This window comes from Aphis gossypii, chromosome 2 (genome assembly GCF_020184175.1).
Source record: "Aphis gossypii isolate Hap1 chromosome 2, ASM2018417v2, whole genome shotgun sequence".
Taxonomy (NCBI): Eukaryota; Metazoa; Arthropoda; class Insecta; order Hemiptera; family Aphididae; genus Aphis; species Aphis gossypii.
Genome location: NC_065531.1, coordinates 67,657,797 through 67,679,273, shown reverse-complemented (window position 1 = coordinate 67,679,273; position 21,477 = coordinate 67,657,797). Strand labels below are relative to the sequence as shown.

The 21,477-nt window shown below is 27.6% G+C and overlaps 2 protein-coding genes across 8 annotated transcripts; one reads left to right on the top strand and one right to left on the bottom strand.

Annotated features, from left to right (window-relative positions):
• Positions 1-293: 293 nt before the first annotated feature.
• LOC114121892 (transmembrane protein 138) lies at positions 294-4,308 on the top strand. The gene is made up of 6 exons (XM_027984392.2): positions 294-368; positions 464-630; positions 719-791; positions 1,476-1,650; positions 2,341-2,494; positions 3,928-4,308. The coding sequence occupies exons 1-5, from the start codon at positions 309-311 to the stop codon at positions 2,466-2,468; spliced, it is 603 nt and encodes a 200-aa protein (XP_027840193.2). The 5' UTR covers positions 294-308; the 3' UTR covers positions 2,469-2,494; positions 3,928-4,308.
• Positions 2,911-19,920, bottom strand: LOC114122020 (nocturnin). 7 transcript variants are annotated; one of them, XM_050199696.1, is made up of 9 exons: positions 19,613-19,920; positions 14,831-15,057; positions 14,557-14,706; positions 14,289-14,485; positions 5,455-5,627; positions 4,817-4,876; positions 4,611-4,732; positions 4,336-4,542; positions 2,911-4,273 (listed from the first exon to the last, which is right to left on the bottom strand). In XM_050199696.1, the coding sequence occupies exons 4-9, from the start codon at positions 14,477-14,479 to the stop codon at positions 3,776-3,778; spliced, it is 1,251 nt and encodes a 416-aa protein (XP_050055653.1). In that variant the 5' UTR covers positions 14,480-14,485; positions 14,557-14,706; positions 14,831-15,057; positions 19,613-19,920; the 3' UTR covers positions 2,911-3,775. The 7 variants fall into 7 exon arrangements, with proteins under 7 accessions (XP_050055653.1, XP_050055654.1, XP_050055651.1 ...); XM_050199697.1 differs by lacking the exon at positions 19,613-19,920 and adding an exon at positions 18,472-18,612; XM_050199694.1 differs by lacking the exon at positions 19,613-19,920 and adding an exon at positions 18,472-18,597 and having other exon boundaries at positions 14,840-15,057.
• Between the last annotated feature and the right edge of the window lie 1,557 nt (positions 19,921-21,477).

The window sequence follows — 21,477 nt, the reverse complement described above, 5'->3', positions numbered from 1 at the left end:
CATACGAGTGCTGTAGGACATAAGAATATTCGTTTCGAAGTGTGTGCCCGTCGTTCGTCGTACATAATATTATATAAGTATTATTACCAGCGCATCATCATTGTACCACTACACTCGTTTGCCCACGTTAGCATACGTTACACGGTCGATTGCTGGCTTTGCATTTTAATTAAACACACACACACGGGTATAATATTATAATACGTATTATATGATGTTTTCTCAAGCGTGTGCGTGTGCGTGTAAAACATTGTATTATAACATAATTATTATACATTATTATTGTTGTTACCTACCGTTGTTGTACGATGATGTTCACTGGACGGAAACGAATGGCGTGGCGAACAGACGTTGCTATAGGGACCGCGGTGGGTTTTCCGGCTAAACAACAAAAACCTAGGTGGTCGAGGAGGGGGTCGATTGCAGGCGAACGGGCTAACTCATAAAATTATACTTACCTTAGGTGTCCGCCGGCACTCACGGGAGGTCGGTCGAAGGAATGCAACTGTCAGAGTTTAGGTACACCCTGGTGCTGGTCGTCCAGCTGGCGCTCCTCGTCATCGACCTGTTGTTCAACACGTTCATCCACCGGTACCTGGCCAACACGGGCATCTCGATTTTGCTATTCGTGTAAGGATGACGATTAGAATAAATTATTAGGTCATCTATATATTAATCGATATATATATTGATCGTGTGATTTTGTGTCGCAATATAGGCTCCAAGACATCGGTCAACTGGTCGCCATCGCCGTGTTGCTCATCACGTTCTTCCAGACAAATATATTTCAGGTGATACGTTTGAATAATAAAGTAATATAGGTATAATATGTATTATGTTACCTACTCGCGGGTCATAGGTGCAACTAGGTAGGTGCTTGAGGAGATCCCCTGCAGCCCTCCTAAATATATGTTGGATGATAGTCACGAAAAATGTTTTTTTTTTCAATTAGAAGTATACCTACGCTATTGACTATAAGGTCTAAGAACGAGTATACGACGTATCAGCCATCAGATATGCTACAAGACTGTTTCTCAAATTTTCTCAAATTTTGCAAATGCTTATATTTGTCATGCCATTTATGGAGTGTCCTGAGACGATATATCAATTATTATTTATCTTTAATGAAAACCTGCTTTTTTTATTGAAAATTATTAAGCTAATTTTATACTTACAAATCTAAATGATTGAAAATATAGTCCTTCAGTGTATTTAAAAATGCTAACAAGAATTTGAATAAATACGTTATTAAAGAAAAATGGGGTGTACATGTTTAGTGAATCATAATGGATAAGTAGGGAATATTTACTATATTTTATATACATTATAAGTATTTATTTAAATAGATAAGTAAATAAAAGTAATAATTTAGTCCTAGTTGCCAGTTGCGCCTATGTTTAAGGTAGGTACGTTTCCGCAACGAGTAGACCACGCGGAATGTTTCAAATGTATAAATGGTCTTATAATTCCTACAGGCCGGTTTTATTGTGCTGCTGTTCAACGAGTTCCGGTCGACCATCATTACCGGAATCGGTTATTTTGTTTTAACCCTGTTCGTGCAAGTGTGGACTCTGTCAAACCGCTTCAAGGGCCAGGTGTACTTCTATTGGCCAGATGGACTTTACGTATTTTTTGTCTTACATAAGTTCAGTAAGTGTGTTACCACTGTTACCCGAACCCGATCATATAAGAAAAACCAATTTGTTCGATGATAATTTATAATTAGAAACTACGCAGTTTTTCGAAAAGTTTTAAAACCGTCCGATTAGACGATATTTAGTATTTTAGTCTATATTGGTGTTCACATTGTATGATATTCTAGTCTCTAAATCATAACTATTTTGTATTAAAGTTCGTCTTCTAAGTTCACATATTATTCAAATCGCTATATAGATTAATTAATGACCAGTTAATGAGTATCTATCTAGATGGCTAGATAATTTTATAACAAAGAAACATTTTTTTTTTATTTATAGATAATGTGAACATGTGGTAGGTAGTTTTAGTTATAGGTAGGTACTAATGTAATAAAAGAGATAAAGTACCATTATTTTTATAATTTATTAGATACAAATATTTTATTGTTTTGAAGGTTGTTAGTACCTAATTTATAATTATGAATATCTATAGATAACTTTATATTCAAAAAAAAATATATAAATATTCTTCTAATAATGTAATAACTAATAGAAAACAAAGTTAAATTAAATAAATAAATAAACAATACTGGTAGGCTGCATGAAATATTGATTGATTTAATAAACCAATATTATGGAAGACCTTATAATTCCATCTAAAATATAATAAATGAAAAATAATGATTAAACATTTTTATTACAGCTTCATGTTTGCATTACTACTTGTATAAAAGAACAGCTCTATGTATATCAGATCCTAAATTTTACACTGATGAATGGATTAACCATCGCATAAATCAAGAATCAGAACAGAGAAGTCCTAAATATTGATGAAATTGGATGTACTATACTACTATGTACGTGGTATTTATGTCATGATGGGAAATTAAAAATATTGTAATGATTTATGATAACATTTTTATCATCGATGATTGGTATATGTCAATTAATCAATATCACATATTTACTTATTGGTATTGACTTTTAGTTATAAAGAGTATTAAAACTGCCAATTTCATGGTTGGATTAGGAAATGGAGGGAAAAAGATAAGTTTTAAAAAGAAGTTAATTTTTCAAACAAATCTGATATTTATTAAAATACATAAATAAAAATAAATAAATAAATAAATAAATAATAATAAATATAGATTTTAAATAAGTCATAATATCTTATAATAAAAATAAATAAATAAATAAATAAATAATAATAAATATAGATTTTAAATAAGTCATAATATCTTATAAATAAAAATAAATAAAATATTTTGATCTCTTTTTTTTTTTAAATAAATATGTTTACTATATTTTTAGTCTTGATTGGTAAACACAATCATTAATTACAATTCTTTAATTTATGGTTATTTAGTTCTTTCGTTGTGCTTATAACGTCATATAGTTGGTAAAATGGTAAAAATAAATAAGTATTCGAACCAAATACTACGTACACAAATTTTAAGTAAATACTATTGGACTAACAATATATGGTCAACATTACCAAACTTTAAAATAATTTATAATAAATTATATTGTCAATACTCAATCCAATATTAAAACAAAAATTATCTACCTTATAATTTTTACACGAAAAGGTGCAGATACAGTAAAACCTCATTAATCTGGATTTATTAGGGCTCTAGGTTGTCTGGTTTGATGAAAGTCTAGATTTAATAAAATAGGCAAAAATTATGTATTATAATATTCAAAATACATACATAGTATTAGACCCTACAAAATCATTAAATATATACTTATAATCATTGTACTGGATTGAACAAACTGTTGATCTTTTGTATTTTTTTTTTTTTTTTACCTTGACTAGGTTACATCAAAGTATGTATGCTTATACTAATAAATAATAATAAATAAAATATAAATTTAACAATATGTTATATACGAAACACTCTGAACCGTAATAAGCAACCGACTGTCCTAATTGAATATTGTATAACGCGAATGACATGTAATTGGTAAATAATTGCAATAATATGCAGGCAATTGGTGGAATTTGTTTTCATTTTTATTATATGTATTCAAAAATTAACACGAAAACAGTCTTAAACGGCTGTCTGGTCTAATGAGGCATGGATTAATGAGGTTACTGTAAATACTATTGTTGAAATAAAATTATAAAAATAAAGCTATTCACAAACATTTGTATTGGTGTTAAAATAAAAATCACTTATCAAAGAAAAATGATCTGATGGATACGTCATAGATGGTACTCTATTTTCACCAATATCAATTTCTTTTGGCATGTCTAATATGTTACTAACAGTTAATTTATGTTTAGTGTAAAACATGTAGTCAATGGTATGCATAACTTCGCCTTCGCCTCCACGAATCTTCCAAGAAGTGTACAGCGGTTCTGAGCCAGACAACTTATAAGCACTATCTAGTGGTAAATAAGAACAACTGCACATGGTACTGTAAACTGGTTCTGTAGGTTCTGCATTAAAATCACCACAAACAATTGTTGGACGTCCAGCTGCATGGGAAGATATGAATTGCAGCAAATCTTTCCCTTGTTCATTTCGCAAGGTTGATAACAATGCTCCTTTACGAGCTTTTAAATGCGTAGTAGCAACGCATAACTCTTTTTGTGTATTTTTATCTTTAAGTATCAACAGTAATGACACCTTAAAAATATATGATATTAAAAATACTTAAATAATTGCTGTTTTAAAAATTAATGCTTTACCTGATTGCTGTGCACTGTCCATACTTGCAATACTTTATCATGTTTTTCTAATAAATCAAATTTATCATTTTTGTAAAATATTGCACAACCATCAGGTCCATTATTATCATTTATATACACACATGGTGAATCTGGTTTAGGTACAAATAGTCCGCTATAGGATTGCGTTGCCAAAGCTCTGCTGAGGAAATCGAAATGATCAACTTCCTACTCAAAAACAAACAAATAAATAATTAGATTTTTATTAATTAAATTTCTATATTCTTAAGTATAACCTGTAAACAAATAATATCAGGATTATGTCTAAGAATTTCTTCAAGCATATGACATCTCCTATGTTTCCATTCTAAAGCTTCTAAAGGACAACTGTCAAATCTATCATTATTTTGTCCCAATGCTGTAATAATAAATATACACAAATTACTGTATAATAATAATAATTCAATAACAAAAATAGCACAATACTGATCATATTAGTTACCTTGTGATAGAACGTTCCATTGGAGTACTCTTACAGGATTTCCATCAACACTATCTGGGTCTATATAAATATATTTTTAAATTAAAAAGTTATTATTTGCTAAAAGGTTTTATAAATATAACATTTAGTAGGTATAATAATAAATAAAAATTTAATAAATAAATTAATTGTATTTAAGGTTTACTACAATGGCTATTTAATCACACATTTTGAGAAGAAAATTAATTTATTTTAAGTGTATACATTGATACAATGATCTTAAGAATTATAGTATTATAGAGTTAGACAATATTAATATTCTGTTATAGTTGTACAAATTAGGTATTAGAATATAATTTTTGTTTAAAAAATATTCTATATTTTTATATATTTTATTTTGATCAATTTTATGAATTTTTCTTAAGGAATAATTAAATTAATAATTGATAAAATTAACTATTTAAATTATTTTAGTTGAATTTTTTTTCCTATTACTCGTTAACAACACTATTTTAGCTTTAGTTAACAAAAAATAAAAATAATAATTTTACATAGAATGTTTCATTTGTAAGTGCTAAAACATATTTGAATAGCCATTACATAATATGATATGGAATAATAAAAATGGAAAGTATAATATTATATAAAATAAAACTAACCATATGGGATAGATGTAAATGTTCTTTTTATAAGTTGTGAGTTAGGCCATTGATTATCATGAGTACGGCAATATTCAAGTAATTGTTGATAGGTCACATGATTTTCAAACTTTAAATCCTTGTCTTGGGAATCTTCATTGTCAATTTTCACAGTTGATGTAAAACTTCCCATCCTGCAATAATTCATTAATGAATGACTTATACATTTAAAATTTTTTTTTTAAATGGTCTATAGGTATACAATTGTTTCTATGGAATTAATATACCTATACCTACAATATTAATAAACAATTGGGAGAGGGGCACAGCATTTTTAATGGAAAAGGTATAACCTATGTACTGGAATAACTATATTTTGTTACTAATTAAACACATCAAAACTATAAACAGGAAGTATTTACAAAAATAAAATATCTAATTTTCTGAACAAGACAAAATAAAAAATGAGTAAATTTCTATATTAGGAAAGGACCCCTGTAGTTACACCACAGTTACTATACACATATTGAACTAATATTAGTCGATGTCAGTCGTTTAATCGTTACTTGTCTGGGAGCATAAGCATCTGCAAAACGGACTCTTACCAAATATATTTTAACATAGTCGCTGCTCTCGTCTTGACAGACGCTTTAGGCCCATCACCGTTACCGTTAGAGGAATAGAATTTCTTTGGCCCCAGTTTTCGTGGTGCCGCTAAGGCGGTGGTGCGCACAATCGGTCTAATCATCATGTACGGGTTCAAACGTGAAAATTTGCAAAATTTTGGTTTCACCTACCTACTACAGTATATTTTACTGAGCCAGCGACATGGCAGAAAAATGAAAAATTTAACGTTTACGTTTCGAACCCAAGGTCATGGGGCCGTAAATACCGAATACGTACAATGTTTCTTGTGTGAAATTCTCTGCGCACCGCAAGTAGTACATAGTCGAACGGAAACGGCCAAATAATCCGCTATTCGGTAGGACAGAACAGTTTCCCCCTAGGGGGGAGTGTGCGCGCGCGCACAACGTCGAGTGTGTCGAGAATAATATTGAAAACAAAAAACAATAATATAATGCAACGATGTTATTGTGTATAGCAACGACGACGGATTGCGAACGAGCGAAAATCCGCCAAAATAAAACGACCGAAACGAACAAACGAACGCGGTCAACAACGCCGTGTCGGACCCGCCGTCGAACGTCGGTGAAACAAAAATACTAAATAGGGGAAATAATCGAGACGGCTTTATCACACACGCGCGCGCCGCGGTGATAACGCCGACGTCGGACGGCGCGCCACTCTATATAAATATAATAATAATACGACGTGTTGTGTGTACCTGTACGAAATAATAATAATAATATAATATTAATGTGTACATTACACGTCAGGTTATTAACTCGGCGGCGGGCGGGCGCGGCGAACGGTGTACCGCGGTAATCGTTAACAAATACATTATTGTCGCGCCCGTTACCGCGACCTATCCCACGCGCCGCACGGCCGTACGACGACTACGGCCGGAACGGGACGTGAGCCGCAGTACAGCTGCTGCTGTACCTGCCGGCCGTTGCCAAGCCGGGATATTGAGATATTATTTGACCACTGTCAAGGCTAAATTTTTTAGAGGCTTCGGATATGCGATAATGTATAATATGATATAACATTAAAAAATATGTGTATAATAATACGTCTATAATTTTATTATATATTTTTATATAAAACGTTAAAATATACGACTCGTATAAATACTTCAACTACCCAGTTAAGTACCTATTGTTATTATAATATGTAGGTAAGTATTCGATTTAAAGAAAACGCTTTTGTCAAAACAAAATATGTTTGCACACCGTATCGTAGGTACCTACCTACCTACATTTTTCATTATACACTAATAATAACTCATATAAGAAGGAAATTAAAAACTATCAAAAGTTTTATACATTCAAAATAATAATCATTTTTTTAAATCAATATTTGTATTTACCTATTTCATATATCAAAGCTATTAGGTACCTATTTTCTTTTACACACGATGTATAAAAGTGTACAGTTTATAGGATATAGGACCAAAAACCTCAAGTCTCGTGGCCCGAGGGCCATGACCCTATGATTATAATTACTAATTAGGTACACGATTGAAAAATAAATTATGAATTATTACAAATATCATATTATATATATATAGTGTATATACTAGGAATATTATTTAAATCTGATATTTCAATATGAAAGTTTTTTTTGCAAAAAATCTTTTTTTCATAACATTCAATTCAATAGCTTTACCTACCTATATACGTAATAGATAGTTACGTAAAAGTGAAATTATTACACTATTAGTAGGTATTATTTACTTTGCTTTATTTTTAGTTTGTTTTACATCATTTAACGAATTTTAACATTTTTAGTACACAATTTATAGGTTGGATCATTTTTGTATGTAATACCTATGTTAGTATAGTATATATACTACAGTACTATACTATTGTATGAAATTTGTTATAGCCTATTATAGGTGGTATGGAATTATTAACTGAATACTGAGTAACGAACAATTTGTGACATTATTTTAATTAATAACAAATAATTCTATACTTTCCCCCAACTTTTTATCTGATAGGTAACGTAGAATATTTGTTTTGATTTTATGTTTTTTCGACGGACTGTGACAATAATTTTCAGTTATATAGTCAGGCTAAATTAAGGAAGATATACAGTCTAGGAGACTATACAGTTCATTTTTTTCTTCAAAATTCTCAAAGAATCTCAAAAAATAAAACGAAAAAGTACCAAATGATATATTATTAATAAATATATATTTACTAACAGTATGATAACTTAGATAAATATGAATGCGAAAAAAGATTTTTAAAGACTTTCCTATTAATTTCTATTGAACGCTTAGAACACAATTTGTAAGTACAGTATAGTTGTGGCAAATATTATGTACTATACAGAAATATTATGCTGATACTAATATCTTTGTATAAAATGTTTAAATCATTTATAATAATTGTATATAAATATATAATATTATGATATAAAGTTAAATAATAATAATTGTATTATCTTGCTAGCCTTTTGTAATTTTAATTATTCTATTTTAAATGCGGTATACAAGAGTATATTATACTATTATATAGAACTGTAAAAAGTAGTAAGTAATTAAAAATATCTTTAAATAATAAAAGTACTGATACGCTGCTGCTGTTCAATGGCTAAATGCATCTTTAATACGAATGTATAAATTATTATAGATTTATAATCACGGTATGCCTGATTAACTTTAAGTGCATACCTATATAAATATAATATATTAAGTATTTTTTTTAATTCAAAAAATTTATAGCCACGGTTATTATTACAATAATCGTATAGTTCTTTACCTAACTATCGATGGTCTCTTCTTGAGACGTGCGATCATCTGACAGGTGTCGACATATGTTGGCAATTCCATACCCGGACTGTAGTTAAAGTCTACGGTTGCAGTGTTTTCGGACATGGTGCACGTACTATTTATAAATCGGAAAACTTGTAGGTAGATGGTGACGATGATGAGTGTGTAAATAAAAGTAGAGTATAGAGTATTGACGATAAACAAGAATCCGAGTATTTTGTTTTTTAAAAATTCTGACTAGGACGCGCGTCCGAACCGTTCAGTATGACGCGACGTAGGTATAGTTATATACGAAAGCTGAAAGCGCCGTGGAAGACTCGCATTCTCCGCTCGCGTCGTCTCCTTATTTATACAAGCGCCGTGAATTCGCTACAGTTATGCAAATAAGTGGCTTAACTCGACTTTTTACTATTCGTTTTTTTTCTCGTCCATTCTAGTCACGTGATTTTTTTTGTTCATGTTTTCTATTCTCTAACCCGCACACCCGCACACAAGTCACAGCGCGTGTACCTATTATATTGTACGCGTTTACAAAATTATATTATCGTTTATGCACACCGCAACATTGGTTTGTACCGATTTACGTCACGCGGTCTGTACCGATATACATATATATATCCGTAAACTGTATATTCATATAATATTATATACTTATTAGCATGTATAATAATATATAGGTATACAATGCATTGTAAATGTATACAGGTATATTGGGATATTCTCGTCATAAACAGGGTGATACACTAAGCATGCGTTTGCTCTTTTTTCTTTAATAATGCGGTGAAGTAATTAAAAATCTGATTTTTAAATAAACCTAAAAAACAGTTTTAAAATAACTGAGTTTTTTGTATTAAAAAAGTGTCGAGAGAAGATATTAACTTATTTAACTTTGCAGAGGATTAAAGATAAATTATAATCATAATTTAGGTCCATGCTTAACAGCTTTGGAAGATAGCGATGATTTGAACATTTTAGTATTTAATATTAATCTATTAACATTTAAAAATTGTAAAAATGATCCAAGAGTATAATAAATATAATAGATTCCATATTACATTTATTATACATTTTTGTAAAACTATTTTTTTAGGATTATTATCCTTATTATCAGTTATGTACATTTTAAAAACTGAGAAAATATTCGTTCAAATTTTGAATTAAGTACATCAACATTCCAAAACAATTATCGACTAAACAAGTTATACTGCAGTCAAAAAGAAGGGATCTCATTTGAAAAACAGAAATTTGTACCACTACGGGACACTCTTTAAGACTTAAGGTTTAAGTAGTACATACAAAAACGGGAGTGAGCACGCTTAACGAATCACCCTGTATTTCAATAACATATATACCTACTTACGATATATTACAATAAAACGCGTTAAATAATTTAATATATGCGGAGTGTACACGCGCGAGAAAAGTGCACGCAACCTCCTCGTCGCTGTATCAAAGTTGTCAATCTCCTCTCCGTTCAGAGACAAACGAGACAACTGTACAATGGGATAATTACTCATTACAATAATATTGGTCGCGCGTGTAGCGGATTACGCGCCTCCGCCTCCGCCTGCAGTGAGTTGGTTCATATCTTATTGTGCGCGAGTCTTGAGGCGACCGAGTCGTTATCGGATTTCTGCCCACCTAATATAATAGCAGGTGCTTAACGCCACCGCACGTAATTATAATAATACAATAATATCAATATATTAACGCCTTACGCGGGACACGTGTACAAGTATTGAACTATGAATCTATTATTATATATATATTATTATTTATAGTGTATAGGTATTGTACCTATACTGTTTCTATAAAATGCGCACGGGAGCAACTATTTTTGGGAAGGGAAGGGAGGTTATGGACTTTAGCTCCCCAAACATAGATTTAAACCACTTCAAAATTATGTTTTTCTACAGTTGTCAAGACTTCATGGGTAATTTTTTTTTATACGGTTTGAAGTTTATTATTTTTTGTTTGTCAACAATTGTTATTGCCAGGACTCGTCAATGAATACGTCATTATTATTACTGTTTTAATACCTTAATAGATATCATCATAGATAGCATTTTGTTCAAAATGTGCAATTTAAAATATTCGAAAAGTTCACCGGCTGCGAAAGTCATTTTTATTATATAATAATTATTAATAATATCATATCGACTATCGAACAGGTATTTATACGTAAGCATTGGAACGATCAAGAATATGTGTACATTTTAGTACTTTATAATATATGATGTTAAATTTAAATTTTTAAGTATAAATATTAAATAAAATAATTTAATTTCATAGTTTAGATACACATTTTCAAAGCTATAATTCATTTTTGTTTCGAAATCTTGCGTTGCAGCGTTTTAAACGTGTGCACTTTATGTATATATTTGAATAATTAATAAACCATTAAAACACAAAGTTATATGATAGTAGGGTGTACCCTACAACTTCTTAATATACAATTAAGATAAGACTAAATATTTAAAACTACTTATTGATAATAATTAATATTATACTCAGACTCTATATAGTTAGCTACTTATAATATAAGCGCTTTAGTCACTAGAGACCAATAAAAACATATATAAAATACTATAATTAAAACTGGTATAGGTACCTATATTATGTACTCATAATTCAAAATAATTGTGTGGATTTTCTTTCACTATTTCAATGTTAACTTCTCTTTGAAGATTATGCATAAAATAATAAAGATAAACCTTGATTTTCGTGAAATTTACAAGTATTCACTAACTTTATTTTTGGCATTAACGCCAAATTTAACACGATAAACTAATTCTGACTACTCAGTGTCAAGGCTAAACGTTTTACTATTTTAGTATTGTGTCTTTAACTTTTCTAATTGTTTGTCTAATATATTTAGTTATATCAAGGTTTATTGTTTTTGTTTCGTATGAAAATAACTATGTACATCATAGGTCTTAGTGCTTTACACCTACTTATTCATGTAAACATACTACAATAATTTACCAATAGGGAAGTAATTATAAGCTGCTTAATATAAATTTTAATAATTAACAATATTGTTCCTAATTAGGAATCACTTTTACTTTTTCGTTATACATTTGTACATTAATATATTTAAATTAAAAAACTTTTTTAAATATGTCATATTAGAAATTATAAGTTTCAATATAAATTAACTTTAAACTTTTCATCCGGAGTTGATTTTAAAATGTATTAAATGTATTTATGAATAAATAAATAGTAAACACATTAATACAATGATACACAGTAAAAGGGTTCAAATAGAATGTCATATTTAATAACTGTCCATGAAATGAAAAATCTATTATAATTTAATATGATAACAACAAAATCGTTTACTTTTTTTTTTACCATAGGTAGACCATAAACGTTTACTTGCTAAATAAAATAAATTATATGTATTAATATGAAGTTAAATAATTACAAACTTACTCAATATTTAGTTTATAAATAGTATACTCGCCAAACGATTTAAGTAATATAGTTTAACACTTTTACAGAATTATAGCCATTAATAAAATAATATGCACTTTTTTATAGTCAATAGTTAGTATAGGTACTTAAATAAACTGGATATAATATTTTATCAACGATAGTCACAAAACAACCGATTTTGACTCTTTTTGCAACTGATGTACAACTATGTCTTTGTGTAAACTATCAAGTCAATTTTCATGAGGGTCAGAGTAATTGTGTAAGGTTTCAACAAAGTTAATTAATTATTTTATTTTCTATAAACATATAATATAGTAGAAATGTAGAGAAACTATTGAAACATAAATTATTCATATTGTCATTTGTGTTATATATTAGCATTTTATACCGATTTTCATCATTCAACACTTACAGTATTTAAAAAATAAATAGATACTTTTAGTAATAAAAAATTTGAAAATTTTTTTTATTTAATAAATTACTCTGAAGTCATTATACTCCTATAGGGTCCAAGAACTGAGTCCAACCAAAATAATGTCAATTTAATATATTTTATGATTTAAAATGAACTGAAATATTTATTTTTTTTTAAATTAATGTTCTCTTTTCTGATCGCTTCATTTAAGTGTACTTATTTGTTTAATGTATTTATTTAGAAATTAAAGTTTAATCGTGTTATAATATAAGAAATTAAATTTTAGAAAAGTAAAAGGAGATTCATCTTTATTGACCTTGGAACAAAATACTGTGAATATCGTATATTTTAAAAATTTACTATTTAAGTGTATATTTAGGCATACATCTAATAGATTATTATTTATTATTTATCAATTAAGGATAATAGGTATACATAATTATTTTAGAAATTTAACTGTACATATATATTTTTGATTCTTAAATCTTAAGATCATCTTTTATAAGTTGAGACCAGATTAGAAGTTACAGATAATATGAGTTCAAAAACAAAAAAAAAAGTTTTAACTAAATATTAATTTTGTAAATACAATCAATAATTACAGATCCATTTTTACATTAAATTATAAAAGTTACCTACCCCTCCGGTATAATTTACAATTATTTACATAACATTAAAAATTATGCTGTTTAACAAGGCTTTTCTATACAATTATCATAATATTAACATAAATATACTTAAATATGTATATACCGAAATACCATTATTTCATAAATAAAAAAATGAGATTATATATACCTACAATGTGGATATATCTAAATACTCGTATAATGTTATAAGAATAAAATATAAAAATTTATTTAGCACGATGAAAAATTATATATGCGTTAGTGAAATTTCAAACCTATATGTGGTGATTCATGACTCGTTGGGTACCTATTTAATTATTAATTATTTAGAAATTATAAAAAAATTTTAACGATTTAATTTTAAATTTACGAGAATAATTATTTTAAAAAATTAACTCATTTTGCCTATACCCGGGATGTGATGTTACGAGGATTTACTAATCTGAAGTGGCGAGATAATCGATGTATCTTATACAATATTTTTATAACTGTTGAACAATAACTCTGCACAGAATGAGTCCCAACTATTTAATACATTGTTGTAGTAAATATTATAATTTCCAGTATGCATAATTCAATAAATTATATTATTTTGAAAATTAATACTTTTCAATCGTGTAAGAAAAATATACATGCTGTTTATTGCAATGGCTAAATCTAAAATAATACCATTGTCTATTAGATATTTATATTAAAACGTATAGATATATACTCAACAAATCTTTTAAATACCTACTTAGTTTATTATTACATAGTACTTATTACCTACATACCTATAATATAAACAGTTTGATATAAAATGTATATTATTTATGTTAAATTAATTATAAATTAAATGTAGGTATCTCAAAATGAAATCATAGGTTATGTAATAACTAATAACTAATAATGTAAATGGTACCTATCAATTAATCTTATATTTACACAAGAGTCATAAATGGAAAATAATCATGATAATTTTTTAAAAACTTACCTAACCAAGTACAAAAGTAATTCCCTGGGTGGTTCATACGGCTGACCTGGCCGTAGTCCTAATTCAACACTTCTTGCTTGTAAACGTCGTCTTGCAGCTGGCGATGTCATCAAGCTAACACTAGCAAGAGTTTCAGCCAACTCCAGTGACCTTTTAATTGCGGATAAGTCATACCGACACGGTTTTTCCATTTTGTGCTTTTTCACAACAAATATAAAACGATTTTTTTCAAAAATAAAATTTTATAAACCAAATTATTATTACTCACAAAGTGTATAATATCACAGCGAAGAACAAAAGCAATTATGAACCGGCGGGTCCGGCAGTGAGAACAACAACTGTGCGGTTTTCGGGCGCGAGTAAACACAATACTTCTATACTTGATAGATAGTTTATTTCAGTGATAAATAATAATCATCTAAAAATTATAATTAGAGGGTAAAATAAATTAGTATTCAATTGCCGTGGGAAATCATAAGTTGCAAAATAGTTGCCCGGTCAAAAAAAAAAAATTAAAAAATAATAAAACAATTCAATTTTACTCGTATTACTTATACAACGCGGCTATTTTTCCATCAGTCAGGAAGTCGTACACACGATAACTGTTGAACGACGTTGTCTCGGCGAAGAGACTTCAATGCCGAGGTCACTACCTGTGGCCGGCCTTCCAATACACTGTTCGCTAGTGTACTTTGTATAACATTCACCGGTATCACGTGACCGATAGTTTTCACTGATATAATTTCGTTTTTTACCCACTTGAGAGCACCTGTAAATGAAAAAAAATCCATTAGACTAGAGAATTGTAACTCTCGGCAATCACTGAGTAAATTGAATTGGATCCAAAAAGCATCATGTTGTACTCAAGAAAACTTAAAAATTTCATTACTCTGACGACCCGTTTAAATTTCTAGATCGCACAGGTCATAAAATAATATTCTGATTGTTTAACATAATATTATACCACTATAATGTGTAAATAAAATTAAAATTTAGTTGTTTATATTAACCTAAATAAATTTTAAAAAGTCAATATTATAAATCATATTTATATAATGTTACGATAATTAATCGTTCAATCGAAAAAAAAAATAGTAATTTTTTTACAACTGAGTATTATCGTTAAGAAATTCTTAGAAATTGTGCTCTAGGGTATAAATTGTATATTATAATCTTTTAAAAAAAATCTTGTATACTAGACGTAAAAAATTAATTGAATTGTTTTCACAGCCTTAATACACTACGTATAATAGAGTGTTTAAAATTATAATTTCGTAATCAAAATAATTATTATAAATAATAGTTTATAATTGTGTTTTATGATTTAAAACTAGATAAAAAAAAATCAAACGATTATAATTTATAACCCATACACCTACCTATTTATGCTATGTATAATAATCTATGTATTCTAGACTCTAGAAGGCTCTAGAACATAATATAAATACTGTTATAAATTAAAATGGTTTACCACAACAAATTACAGATAAGTAGTTTAATGATATGATTGAATCATAAATAAAATAAATAAAGAATACTATTAAATATTTCGTATTAGAAAATTATTTTATGAAAAAAAAAATTACAGTATTATTTATTTAATATTTATATATAGCTATATTATAGGAGTAAGTTAAAGGTTATTTTTTTTTTTACATTAACGATTTAATAAACAAAAAAAATTGGAATAAAACGTCATATATGTCATATATGTGGCACACAATGGCTAATTTACAATAGTAAAGTTGAATAAAGATTAAAATACCAGATTATTCATACTATTTGTAATAAATCACGGTATATTTAAAGCTTTATTAATTTTTGAAAATTCAATAAAAATGTTTTAGAATGTTTAAAATATTTAATTTCATTATTTATTCATAGTTGTATCGTATTAATCATATTAGGACGTTGCAAATAAACAAGTATACGTATACTGTATATCTATGAAAATAAGGTCACCACAACTGAATGAGAATGACTGAACATAGGTAAATTATTTATAGTTAAAATTATTAATTACATTTGGTAATTGTAACAAAAAATAATATTCGTTCGTCAATACTTATATGAATATTATAATTCATAAGTCTATTTTAATATTTATGTTATTTGGCTTGAATAAATATTTTTTCAGCGTTCAATTTTATTTGGTTTAAAAATAATAGTTTGAAAATTCGTGAATTTTTAGACGTACAAATACCTCGTCAATATAGATCAATTAAAGAAGTAATAAATAATAAGCCTAAGGATAAGAATTTAAAAAAAAATCTATATGATTTTTATTATAGTTCATATTATGGAAGTAATCTAACTTCATATTATATTAATCTGTTATCTATATTTATACCTATAGTGTAAGAAGATGATTCACATAGGTACACCGTGTATCCAATAAAAATTAATTTATGACAAGACATTGGTTTCATGGCACGATCTTGATTAAAGTGATTGTCTCATGGTCGGTTAGTGCATACAAGTCATTATACTTTAAATATCATGATCATTATTGAGATACAAAAGAAATTGTAAAAGAAAGATCATATAGATATACATACTGGAGAATCGATTGTGCTTAATAGACATGGCGTATTTGAATAAATCATAAATATTCAAAAGTAGAGCACAATATCTGTAGGCGCACAACTGTCTTTTTATAACAACAACAAAATAATAAAGTTATTCGATTATATTCTGTAAAGTGTAAACGAATGTAGAACATTCAAGAAACGTTAAAACTAATGATGAATTATTGATAGGTATTACATTTTAAATTTCGAGCGAAGCATTTGATTTTTAATAATGTACTTGGCATGTTTGTTTATTATTATTTTTTTTTTTATAAACCACATTTTTTGGGTTTGGAAGTTAATAATTAAAAAGGGTGCCGAAGACAAACATTTTATTTTATAAAATATTTTATTATTCTAAATTGAACTATAAATTTGGGAAATTAACAATAAATTGCGAATTAAAAACAGTAGGTATCATTCATCTGAAAAAATTTATTTAAACACAATCGATTTCAAATAAAAAATATTTTATTGCCGAATAGTAAAAAACTTATTTGATATAATTATTTTTAACTGTAATATTTTTTCTTAAAAATTGTTGTTTCAAATATCTTAACAAAAACGCTTAATTAAACAAAAAAAAAAAAATATCGAAAAATTATTAGATATTATTGAAAATTAGCATGCATTCTTACATGCTATTATAGATTGTTATGATCGTAAAATTAGAGTACCTAAGTAAAATACCCATATAAGCTGTTCATTGTATTTTAAAAAAAAATTAAAAAAAACTTCATACTCTTTTCCACTTAAACGATTGGTTTTTTCATGTCGTCATCGTTATTATTAATTATAGGAATTTACAAATTATACAATATAATTATTAAATAACCAAAAGTTGTGTATTGAGAAAAAACATGTTTCCCTTCTTGTCTTGTAATTTTTGCAAGATACATCAATGACGTTTAACGATAATAAATGTTTTCTTAGAATTTAGTTTTATAACAAGATACCTAGATACATACAAATACATACTTCAGATGCTTTGAACTATTGCGTAACTTCTTTCTCGTTGAATTTATTAACTTATTGAAAGTATATGTTACCTGTGTAAATATTTTATGGAATACGAATTTAAATATATTTTTACACACATACTATATTAATATTATTTTGATAATAACTTCTTTTACTTATTACATTGTAACCAATGCATTTTTATAAATAGATTATAGACCTTATATATAGGTTAGACATATTAGACCCTAACTTCTTATATAAGAGAAAAATTTGTTTTAAACTTTTAAATAGTCTTAATGTTTTAAAAACTACACTGCAATATTTGAGAAATGTAAACAAAATTATTAACTGTAAAATTGTATTGTGTATTTTTTAAAGAAATTTAATTTGAAAACAACTAATTTAACATAAAACATCATTTATAACTGGCGTCTGCGTGTAATATAATAATGAAATGTTGGGATTATTTTATTCCACCATCGCTTATTATTATATCACTTAATATTTAGAGATTAAAAACCGTTCTGACGTATTCGACATAAGTCTAATCAAAATTAGTATTCAATTAAAATTACATTTAATTATTATATTAATTGTATACAATATACATGTGTAATAACTAATAACACCATAACGGTATGCTCACGTACTTTTTTTATACATCCAATCAGTGATTAAAAGCCGTAAGTAGTTTACTGGTTTGCTTATCAAACGCAGATATCCAATGATCAATGTTTGTTACGGATAACCGAGGGAAATAAGCCAGATTATTCTAACTAAAAAATGCAAGTAATGAAGTTGACCGTTAGCCAAACAAAGGAAATTGTGTGTTACTTACTGCATTGCTGCGACTGTAACGATAAAATAAAAAGGAAACATTTAAAACAAGTTTGTAAAATTCATCTATGGCGATCTATATACTATTATCCGTCTTAAAATATAACTATTTTAGGATTATAATATTGATTATTGATTAAATATATACAATTATTACTTATTAAGATGACATCGTACAATTTGTTTTCTAATTTACACACCTACGTGCTACAAGCAACTTTACTTTTCGTTCAGCAGAACCAATTTTGTGTTGTTAGCTCCAATAGGTCCTATTTTGATCATTACCTCGGCCGTTTTTCGATGTTTCAATGCAAATTATGAAAAAAATGTAAATTTAACACTAACGTTCATACACTACAACATTTTAAAAATCGTTAAAAATTCAACGCACAAACACGATTAAGTTCTAAACTCAAAAATTTTATAATACACCACCGATATCTAATTTAAATCTAACAATTAATAGCACAAGATCGGTTCTGCAGCTTAACAGACATTTGCGCGAAGTAGGTCAGAGAAGGAAAATAAATAATGTAAAATTTTAATCATCTTTAAACAGTAGTGTAGACAAAAAAAAATAATGTACAATATTATAATTGATATTAGATTAAGTAAATAATTATTGTATTCGAATAATAGTTAATGGAAAAAACTAACAGCCGAAAACAGGAAATCATGTATACTATTTTATCACTAGTAGCGGGCCGATAATGTGCGTGCGTTGTATTTTTGAAGACGATATTTTATGAATCGTGTAATAATATGTTATTATATTGATTCGACTTGTATACTGCAATCTACGCACTACAGTTAAGTATACGGTAAATTAAATAACAATAACATCATGTCTTATGTGCATCGCAAATGTATTTTGTAAACACACTATAAACAACATCAAACGCGGTGGATGGTAAATAATAATATATATACATATATATATAATTGTATACTTACGTCCAGTACGCACTACATACAAATGTATAGTTATTATGGCGAAATATTATCGCGGAAAAACATAAACAATACGAAATTCATTGTATGCGATTTCACACACTATATAATACGCGTATATGCGGTAATATACTATATTATAATATATATGTACGAACACGTTTATTGCACTTGAAACACTACACTAGAATATAATATTTATTATTAAAAATAGCAGCTATATAATATATTATATATAATATAGTTATGCCCATGTGTCAAATGACGACGACGACGACGACGATGATGACGGACAGACGGACGACCGAATGTTTCTGGACGAACGTGTGTAAACATAATAAAATATTATAACGTTTCTTTGGCGGACGAAAGGAAATTATTATTTGTTCGTATAAAAAACGACAACACATGGAGTAGGCGTCACCTCATCAATACATATACATATATAATTAGTATGCATAAATTTGCAGTAAAATAAACTCGTAAACACGAGTTCGCTAATACATATGAGTATATTTTTGTTAGCAATCCAGACTCTGAGAACAAAAGTATATAATATATTATATGCGCGTATGTTGTTTTGAAAAATCGCCAAACATACATTTTTTTAGGCAACTTTTTTTTACAATCAGAGATCTTGCTGTTTATTTTTAAAACTATCAGAAACTTTACGTTGAGTCACACATAATAATTAATATTAAGTTAGACTCTGTACTTTGATACATCGCGGTAATGCTTAGCCAAAATTGATATTTCTACTATTCATCACTAATTACGTGTTTAAAACTATTTAAAATGATCGCATAAACAACTTTAATTCTAAAAAAAAAAATCACTAGGTAGTGAGTAATAGTTATATAATTGGATATTACATATAAGTAAATACCTAGTAATTAAAATTTGAAAACATTTGCAGATATGATGATTGAAGAATGAATTGACAACCCGTTATTTACAGCAATCATTAACATTAAATTTTAAAACTGTTTATTTTATATATTACCTACGTGGAATATAAGTGAATTTTTTAATTGTAAACACTCATTAGAAATATTTTTTTGTATATAGATAGATTCAGTCAAATACTACTCAAAATAACAGTTCACTAAATTTTGCTATTTAAATATAAATGATTAATAAAGTTCTCTATAATAACTACCTACTCATATAAATTCTATTATTATTATTATTGAAATTCATAGAAAAATATCCCAAATTGGATTATGAAATGAAAAATATACATTGATGAAAAGTTAAACGATTAAAAAATGATAATGATAATAAAATAGTTAAATATTCAATTTGTTTTATAAAATTGTTTTTGTGATGATTTAAATATTGTAAGAACTATATCTTATAACTTCAATAATTTTCGGTAAAATGAATGCCGTTTATTATGTTTTATGGAATATTAACTTTATTTAATAAATAATAAGTATCTGTATAGGTACCTACTTGTATTAAAATAATGACTGGAGTTATTGGTTTTGTAAGATGTTAATTTGAAGCAAAAAGTGTAAACTCTTATTTAATATTCAATTAACAGAAAACAATTGCAACCTGTAATATGATAATTACTAGATATTAATTATTGTAGCGCTTAAATGGGAATTGCTAATTATTTTATTTTATGTGGTTTCTAGTTAGTAGATTAGCTGCAATAAATGCATTGGACTATAAATTAACTATATATGTATATATTATATATATAATTGAGATTTTATAGATCTTGAGGCCATTTTATTATTTTATAGACTGTAGGTATTCACTTGCCATATTATGCTTTTAAAAAATGAATTGAAACCTGCTCGTTAAGTTTAATTCAACCCTGATGTCTAGGCCGTCAAATTTATAATTGCAACTATACG

Coding starts and splice junctions, on each gene's coding strand:
- LOC114121892 (XM_027984392.2), top strand. CDS start 309: ATGATGTTCACTGGACGGAAACGAATGGCGTGGCGAACAGACGTTGCT. Junction 631..718: donor ATCTCGATTTTGCTATTCGT/GTAAGGATGACG, acceptor GTCGCAATATAG/GCTCCAAGACATCGGTCAAC. Junction 792..1,475: donor TCCAGACAAATATATTTCAG/GTGATACGTTTG, acceptor TAATTCCTACAG/GCCGGTTTTATTGTGCTGCT.
- LOC114122020 (XM_050199696.1), bottom strand. CDS start 14,479: ATGGAAAAACCGTGTCGGTATGACTTATCCGCAATTAAAAGGTCACTG. Junction 4,733..4,816: donor ATGGAACGTTCTATCACAAG/GTAACTAATATG, acceptor TTATTATTACAG/CATTGGGACAAAATAATGAT. Junction 4,543..4,610: donor CTGATATTATTTGTTTACAG/GTTATACTTAAG, acceptor GTTTTTGAGTAG/GAAGTTGATCATTTCGATTT.